Below are 9,942 nucleotides of genomic sequence, written 5' to 3'. Positions count from 1 at the left end.
AAACCAACCCGACATTATATATGTAATTTTAAAATTTTATTTTATACATAAAAATATTTACTTAAATATAATTTTAAAATATTTCTTATACTATTTCATTGTTTTTATCTTTTAATATATTATTTCAAGTTTAAAACTTAGAATTCGGAATGGTCCAATAGAGATTATAGTTCATAGATATTGATAATTATAATAAAACTTAAATCAAAATCAAATTAATACTAATGCAAAAAGAAAATCAATTCAACACTAAGAATGACAATAATATTGAATATTTATTCTTTAGTTTTACATTGATTTAGATAATTAAAATACATAATCTAATTTTAATTTTCCTTAAATATTTAGTAATGTAACTAATACTTATTAAACTTATTTTAGCATGATTTAGTACTTTGAAATTATGATCATTTTCATCATGACTTTGCAATATTTATTTTATATGATGATTTCATTGTTATTTTCTATTGAATATTTTAGTGTCATCAGTACTCATTAGATAATTGTATTTTGGTTAAACTAAAAAAATATTTGGAGTACAAGTTAATTATATGTTTGTATGCAAATTTAACCGAAAAAATCCAAAAATCTGAAAAAATTTGAGGTTTATTAGTTTGGTTTGATTTATAAATTTAAAAATTCGACACAATGGTTTGGTTTGGTATTTGAAAAACCCAAACCAACCCAAGGTTGAAAAACCCGAAAAATCCTAATTTTATTAGTTTGGTTTGGTTTATAAATTAAATTTTCTTACACAAATGGTTTGATTTGATATTTGAAAAATCTGAACCAACCTGGTCATGTACACCTCTAGCTAGCGATACATGCTTTTCCTTTTAGCCATGTCTTCCCAATGTCTCTAAAAAGATTAAGTAGATTGGGTTTATTATGAAATAAAAAAGAATTATTAGAAGAAAGTCATAAAAATTAATTAATAACCGTATCTCAAAATCTAGAAAAGTAATGTCAAATAAAAGTATTAAAATCTCAAAGCATATTATTACAATTTGACTTTAAATCACCAACATCATTGAGTTGGTCCTTCACCAACTTTGGTAGAGCGATACAACTGCTCAATGTATTGGATGATGCTGAAATGTATCTTTTCATCAGCTCTCTCGCTGCCTCATCTGAAAACAATTCATGATAAGATAATTATGTTTCGTCTTCAGTGGTGGATTCAAGAATTAAAATAACGAGATTTAAAAAAATATATACCAAGAGAATTTAATAACGTTATATATAGTAGATGTTGATTAAAATATATCAGAAATTACATTGTTTATATATAATTAAAATTATATTTTATATATATGTTGAACCCTATTTGATTTACTTTTTCGTATTTTGAACTTTTTTAGTGTTATCTAATATGTATTGCTAAAATACTTAGAACAAGTACTTTGGAGAACTTGGTATGAAATAACAAAGTAGAGTATTACTAAAACAAGAAAACTCAAAAACCAATAAACAAAAATGAATCTGAAAAATATTTTTCTCAACAAAGAAAATCGAGCCCACTGAATTCACAATGTTTCGTTAAGGAAATTATTTCTCTTAAGTATTCAAGGTTAATAGAATATATCCTCTCATGATAGAACAATTTTACTCACCATTGTATCAATACCTAAAATGACAGTGTCGGCAAATCACTGAATAACAGTAAAGTACACTAGAATTTATTTATCCATAAGAAGAAGTTTAGAAGATTCGTTGTTAGAAATGAGAGAAAACCCCTTTATTTATAATATGAACATGTGTTTGTTATGCCTTTATCCGAAAGATCACAATCCTTTGAAAAAGTTACGACATTTTAGAAAAGTTACAACCTTTTAAAAAAGTCATAACCCTTTAGAAATTGGTCAAATCTGCCAAACCTGGAAACCACTAATTTTTTTAAGGTTTATTAACTTGCGAAAAAGCCTTAGGGTGTGTTTGGTACAAAGGAAAACATTTTCCGGAAAATGCTTTCCAATTTTCTCATCTTTGGTTGGGTAAAATGTTTTCCAAATCAACTCATTTTCCTCATATTCAAGGAAAATGACTTTCCTTCAAAAAGTAAGGAAAATGACTTTCCTTCATTTTCCAAAATTTTCCTCCAACTTCAATACAATTTTTTTGTTGAAGAAATCACAAGTACAGTAGGAGTGAAGGGTCCTTTCATTCATTTGAAAGACACTGTGTACAAATGGTGGAATGCAGAATGTTCTGCAGAACTTAAACCTCTGATAATGGCTGTTCCAATGTTTATTTTTTGGCAAGTATGGAAAAGAAGAAATGTTAAGAAGTTTGGTGATTGCATGTCTTATATGAGCATGAGAGGAGGGATTTGCAGTAATTTAATAATTTTGGCTAAACAGAGATATCCATGGATGCAAAATATGCCCAATAATTGGCCTGAAATTGTACAATTCTTGACTGAATATAGTCCTACGGTAGGCTATATAGTGGTTTACTGGAAGTTACCTATGCAAAATTGTCGCGCCCCGTTTTTCTCAAAATGGATTTTGGTGCACGACCTAACAACTCTTTTGGGCTTTGGATGATTGAAGAGTCGCCACCTAACGAATTAAGGCGCGTTAGGGCACCTATCTAACCTAAACTAAGTCTAGCTAAGGTCAACGAACCAGAGATCAGGATAAGAGTTCAAATTACCTCTAGGGGAAGGTATAAGGCATCCCTCGAGGTCCACAAATGTGAGTCCCGACCGTATCTCATGCAATATGTGTGGGGATTACAAATAGCAATTATGGTCACTTCATTTATTATTTATTTAATTAGCATGGTTACTAAGTAATAAATAATATTAAACAATTAAGATCATTTCAAATATTTATTTAATTAATTAAGCATGCAAAAAACTAGGTGATAATAATATTAAGCAATTAAGGGCACTTTAATTATTTTAGTTAATTAGATGGGCATGCTAGATTAAGTGATAACATAATAAATAAATATCACACAATAAATAAAGAGATGAGCAAGGAAATAGAAATTTACACAATTAGATAAAAAAAACACTTTATTTTATTAAACTACCCCAAATAATTATAACAAATAAGGGAGAAAAGGAAAGAGAGACTCTGAAGGACTTAGGATTAGCACTCGACTTTCTTTATTACAGTCGATTTCTCGTAGGGACAGACAAAACCAAAGTTTATCATTTAGACAGAGTCAATGTCATCATTTCCATAGGGCCTAGACTACCCCTACCCCACCACTACATACTTTTCGTCTCTAAAAGGTATCTAGCGTCCCCGCTTAAGGTTCAAGAGGAATTGAACTACTATTAGGGTGGATTTAGACAAAGAGAAAATCCTAATAGGCCCCCCTAGACACCAAATCAAACACATTGAACGAGCATTTAGCACATAAGTCTCATATTGGCCTTTAGATTTTATTAAACATGTTAGTAAACACACATAATTATGAAAAGGTTTCATGCTAAGTATGTGAACATACAAACATTAATAATATAATTACTGAGTTTAGAGGGCAGAAAAATATTGCAAGTGTAAAAAGAGTTTATTAGACTAATTTAATTAGTTATCGATTTAAAATGAGGCACTTTATAATAACGCAAATGGGCAAAATATTTAAAGCAATAGCAAATAATTAAGGCTAATACTTAATTTTTATTAGCAGCAGTTTAATAAATGCAGAAAATAACCAGTAGCTGATTTTTCTTACGTAGCAAGATTATGATGCAGAAGATAATATTTAAAGTAGACCTGAATTAGAGCAAGCAAGTAGCAAATGCAAAGAAATGACTTGATTAAATTATTTTTTATTTATTTATTTTAAATTAATTTGTTATGAAACCATAGCAGAACAATGCATAACAGTAGCTCAGTTATTTAATATGCTGACAATCGACGGATTTATTTTATGGCTGAAAATTATTGCAATTGCAGAAAATGTTTGAACTGAAATATGCTACAGATCTATCTCAATTATTTAACATGCTGGAAGATCATTATCTTATTATCTTACTTTAGTGTCAACAATAAATATATTGCAGAAACTATTCAAAACAGGTTTATTTAAATTTTTAAACATGCTGAAAAATTACTAGTAGTCTATAGACGTACTATTCAAGTTAACATGCTGACAAAATTTATACTAACATGCTATAACTTATTAGCAGACTAAAATCAATTAGAGCTCAATTAATTAACAATTTAAGTTATTAAAACATGCTGAAATTATTAGTCATAAGCCTTAACATATTGACGAATTAACATGCAAACATTAATATGGGACATATATAAACATGACTTATTTTTAGATAGAACATTAGAGTATTTGTTAAAGCCTACATGCCGATTTCTACACCCCCAAGGTATGCCTAAAATGAATTACCAAAAAATTACTTATTACAGCCTGAACTACACAAACTAACACATGCTGACGGATTATTAAGAGAACATTTAAACATGGCTTCTATATCAGATTTTATGCATCATTAGGTCATATAGGCATGGTTTCACACTAAAATTATTATCATATAAGGAGTTATTAACATCTGACTAATTTATTAGCACCAAAATTATTAGAATCTTAGTTTAACATATAAAAGTTATTATGGTCTAATTATCTAAAACTAACATACATACAAAAAGCTACTAAAAATAATTAGTAGCACATGCTTAAAACATAACAAATTATAAGAATAGATCTCTACACATAATAGCATGAATATGATTCCATAAGCAAATTTCCGTTTTTAGCATGGAGGCAAATCTTAATTTTCACATGTTAATTTAGTTCAGATTAAATGAAAAATAAAATAAAGCTACAGTCTTAATTTTAGGTCGATTGTTATAACACATTTACCCGATTTTATGGTTAAGTGATATATTCAGATTTTTATAACAATCACACGTAAACATAATAAAGAAACACAGTTAGCACGTATATCCCCCTCCCCCTTAGACGATCCCCAAGTTATTCATATATAGGAGAGTTTAGAGTTACACAATACCTTACAAACCGAATGAAAGGAATAATAAACGACATAATACAAATAAAAATAAACTGCTAAACAGAAATAGTTTCTCCGGTATCCCGCCCTGGGTGACTCTTCATGTCTTGAACCTTTAAGTTCAGACCCTGTTAAAGAAAACAACAATACAACCCAAGTAATACAACACATATAATAACAATTATTTATCTTTTATATTTATTTTTTTTGGACCCAAGCAGGATATGACATATGTATTACTTCAAGCCACATATTGCACATATACAATCATACACATATAAAGGGGAGAAGAGAACGAACGCTTCCTTTATTTATTTCAAACATACAATATCCATTGAACAATGCAATACATAAGTTACACTAATAGAGAAATAACTAACCGGTTAAGCAGATTATATGTTTAACAGCAATGAAGACACACTTGATCCACTCCTAGACCCGAACACAGCAATACCGAGTAGAGAAGCACTTTTAATATTCCGAAAAACCTTTATTTCAAGTAGAGAATAATATGTTTTTCTTTTCTTAGACTTACCGTATGTGAGCAAGTTAGGATGTGGGTAAAAAAAATGTGTCTAAGGTCCTATTTATATAGTAGAAGGGGGCACATATAAGGGAAATAAATAATTTAAGGAGCAATTAAATATTATTTTCCTAAAATAAGAGAGGACAAAATCTGTCCAGATCAAATAAAGCTTTACCAAAAATAAAACAAGCAACAATTTGCACAGCTTGAATAAGGCAGGGAAGCATCAATCGGAAAATCAGCAAATTACAAACATAAACTTGGGAAAAAGAAAGATTTTATTTTCTTAAACCAAGAGCAAAATCAGCAAAATGCTTATTTTACTCAATCAAAATTTATTCATTTTGCTTAGTTATTTTTTACCAACTAAAGTCACGTAGTAATTTAATCAAATTCTACCAAATAAGCAATACCTTACCAAAATTAACATGTCAAAATATGTCTACCAATAAATAAGACAGTTAATAAGCTATCAATCCATATTACAAATCATCAGGCAAAAGAAATAACTATTTAAGGGAGAAAGATAAAAATAATTTCCACTAATATTCCAAAGCTCACAACAACTAGACTTTACCGTATATGGACAAGCTGTATATTATGGCAAGAGTATCAATTTAATGCATCAGTCATGTATTCCAGCAAAACCAATAAAATTAAAAAAAACTAAATTAACAAGTTGAGTAATTTCAGTAAAGTAAACAAGATTACTATATCAAGACAATTCACAAGCATCACTTAACCAGCTCCTTAGCGTATATATAAAGGGAACAAAAGTTTGGGGCAAATTTATACCATATTATTTAAGAAAATAAACAAGTTAGAATAATGATTATATGACTAACAATCAGCAATTACTATGAATCAGAGAGGATAAATTAAATAAAGTCAAATCAAGATTTAAATACCTCGCTAGAATTACTCAAAAATGATTCAAGCATAGCAACAAAGCCAACAACATTCAAACAACCAAACGCTAAACTTATATTGAAATCCAACAACGTTCAAACACACCAAACACTAAACTAATATATTGAAAGCAAACTAAAAAAATGGCATGACATTTTGAAAGTGTACTAGTTTAAGAAATCATAAAAAAAATCACAAAGAACTTGACGCATTCAAGATGACCTTGTCCAAACATAGTTGGCTTTTTTTTTTTATATAGAATAAGCATGCAAACAATAAAATGTTGGTCAGATTAGGAAGAACTAAAAGAAGGCCGAACCTGGACGGATCTTAGCAGATCCGTCTTTGTTAAACTCGAAATCTTCTAAAAGGGGCTCCGTCGAAATTACTGTTTGGATTCGGAGTTGTCGTTTGCCCTCACCGGAAAAGAGAAGAGCGACGCTGGCCTGCTGCTCAGAGCAGCGTCGTTGCTGGCCGGAGCTGTTCTCGCCGGCACTACTGGTGCTGGGGTCCGCCTGATGGAGCTGCTGGTCACGCCTGGCTGTGGAGTTGTTGTTGCTCTCTCCGCCGGCTGCTGCTGTTGTTTCGGAATTCCCGCCTGGCGCTGGTGGTTTCGCCATCAAGGAGCAGCGTTGCTGCTGCTGGCCGGTGCTGTCTTCACCGGTGGTATCTGCTGGTTTTCGTCGGTGTCGCTGGCCGGTGAGGCTGGTGTTGCTCGCTGTTTCGCCAGGCGGAGAAGAGAAGAGAGGAGGGAGAAGAAGAAGGGGGAGAGAGGAAGAACGAGAAGAGGATGGGGGCTCACCGGCGATTGGGGTCGACCGGTGGTTCGTCTGGCTGCTGCCGGAGCTGCTGGTTTCGCCGGTGGTCCTCGCCGGAAAGAGGGTAGAGAGGAGGCGGCTGGTCCACTTGAGAGAGAGGAAGAGGATAGACAAGAGTGAATATTTTTAGGGTTGGTCTTAATGTTAAAATATGAAGGTTTTGGGAGATTAGATCTTGACCGTTGATTTAAATACGATGAATGGTTGAGATTAAATCGGAGTGAGATGGGTGGTTAAGATTAAAAGGGATGAGTTGGATTGAAATCTGAAATTGGTTGTAATTGAAATAAAGATTGGCTAGAATTGAAATGAAATGTGGCTATAATTGAAATAAAATTGGAATTGAAGTGGCTAGAATTGAAAGAAATTAAAATAAAGTAGGTTAACATTTAAATGATTTTGAGGGAAATTAAAGTATTACAAAATATTATAACATTTTATATAATAAAAATCACTTAAACTTTAAAACATTTGAAATAACATAATTATTTCGAGTTTTACTAATAATTTTAAAAGTATTTTAATAATATTTTACGATGATTTTTATAAAGCATGCGTATTAAAATATATAATTTTTAGACAAAAATCGACTAAAATTTTATACTCGAAATATATTTAAAAATATGTATTTAATCGAATAGCATTCCCGAAAGAGGTTAAAGGTCGGTCAAAATTGGGTGTCAACAAAAATTATTTTAAGTGCAATACATATGGGGCTTCCAAAGGCAACCCTGGACCAAGCTCTTCTGCTTTCTGTGTTAGAGATGATCAAGGCAATCTAGTATATAGGATTGGAGTGTCAAACAATTTAAAAGCTGAAATAGTAGCTATGAGAAAGGCTGGAATATTGTAGGATTCATAATTTATTTCCTTTGGTACTGGAAACAGATTCATTCGCTGTCAAAAAGATCGTAGAAGGAGATTGGCACATTCTTTGGAGATTGGCACATTCTTTGGGAGGTGTCACTGGAGATTAACAGAATACGAGTTCTTAAGGAAGGATTGGATGTGGCCATTGAACACACATTGCGAGAAGGGAACAAGCTAGCATATTTTATCGCTAACATTGTGTTTTCTTTTGCAGGTACAAATTTCATTAATTATACTAATTTTCAAGCATTACCTAAGGAAGCTAAGGCATTACTAAACATAGACAAAAGACAGATTCCCAATCTAAGGATTACTATGCTGCAAAATGGAAAATTTTCACATAGTGGATGAACCAATATCAGCAGTCTGGTTACTGTGGTACGTAATGCCAAAAATCAAGACTTTACAATCACATGCTGGAATTGAAGGGTGAAGCTAATAACACAAGCAGAGTCACGCAACAGAAATAGCATAGAATCGTTGTTTACCTGAAGGAGATCATTGTAGCTTTGTCCTAAAGTTGTAGTCAGTGGTATTAGCTCCTTGTTGAGCTCAATCTGCCACAGCTAAGGGACGAAGCATACGAGGGTCGAAATCAGGTAAAATTAATAGTGAAAATAGAGTATGAAAGTGAGGGAGTGTTGCCACCTGACCTGAACATTCAATTAAATGTCGTTGAGTTGGAAAAGTCTTCGGTTGGGATGATTTCATAATGTTAGTGAGACTTGTTAACGTTTGATATGAAATACACCCATAGCTTGATGTACCAATTTAGTTGTTTCAAGTTCATGGCGATGGAATGAAGCTTTCAATTGCAATGAGAACTGCAGCTAGGGCTATATTGGAGAAGAAGACCTATCCTTTCCCTTTCCTAATTTGTTCTTTCTTGTTTCCTAATTTTAGAATAGTTTATTTGCTTTTGGATATTTGACCAGGTCCTTTTGGGCTTAGGCATACTTGTAAGTTTGCTTTTTAGATAGAGCAACTTTCACATATAGTAAATACAAAATTCATATTTGTATGCTATAGCAAAGTTTGCATAATTGCGCTTCATAGCAAACATGCTATGACTAGGCTATTTCGCTATACATATATACAAAAGAAGCAATTGTATAATTCATTGGCTCCTCTTCAGATTTGTATAATTTCGTTGGTAGGCCATTTATATAAATTGTTGTCAGCCTCTCGTTTGTATAAATCGTTGAGAGTCTCTTAATTTAATTTTATGTGTTTGTATATCTATATAAAATTTGAATTTGTATACAATTGAATCGAAATAAAACGTTTGTATATCAAATATTGTTCTCTCTCTCGCTTTATACAAACATAAATTATATATTGTATTTTGTATAATCTGTGTTTGTATAAAGCGAGAAAGAGAGAAAGGCAACAGAGAACTGGACAGGGGAATATTTGTATTGTATAATTATAAGTGTAGGGCGAAGATATATGTATTTGCATGTGTATATACAATTTTCTCTCACTTTATACAAACAGAAACACAATTTATACATTTTTGTTTGTATAAAACGAGAGAGGAGAGCGAGAGAGAGAGAGAGAGAGAGAGAGAGAGAGAGGGGAGAGTGGCGAGCGAGAGTTTGATGGAGGGAGGCGACTAGCAAACAGTTTGCTACAGGGCACAATTAAATCAAAGTGTGGTTATACCATTTAATTTGAATTAATAGTTTGCCATTATGTACAATTTTCCCTTTTATATATCAAATGGGCATTGCCCATCCGTTTTTGAAACCAAAAAAAAAGAAAAAAAAAGATTTTTTAAAAATATATTTTTCAACTTTATTTATTTTTATTTTTTTACCCCACCCTTACCCCTA

The 9,942-nt window shown here is 31.8% G+C and overlaps 1 protein-coding gene across 1 annotated transcript in view; it reads right to left on the bottom strand.

The window, feature by feature from the left end:
• Window positions 1-987: 987 nt before the first annotated feature.
• Window positions 988-9,942, bottom strand: part of LOC125842986 (accelerated cell death 11-like) — a 10,724-nt gene continuing 1,769 nt past the window's right edge. The window contains exon 4 of the mRNA XM_049522248.1: window positions 988-1,130. Within this exon, the coding sequence (XP_049378205.1) occupies window positions 988-1,130 (143 nt within the window). The remainder of the gene's footprint in view (window positions 1,131-9,942) is intronic.

The sequence above is a fragment of the Solanum stenotomum genome, chromosome 10 (genome assembly GCF_019186545.1).
Source record: "Solanum stenotomum isolate F172 chromosome 10, ASM1918654v1, whole genome shotgun sequence".
In the NCBI taxonomy this organism is placed as follows: domain Eukaryota; kingdom Viridiplantae; phylum Streptophyta; class Magnoliopsida; order Solanales; family Solanaceae; genus Solanum; species Solanum stenotomum.
The sequence above is the reverse complement of the archived record's forward strand: the minus strand, read 5'-3'. Positions and strand labels throughout refer to the sequence as shown.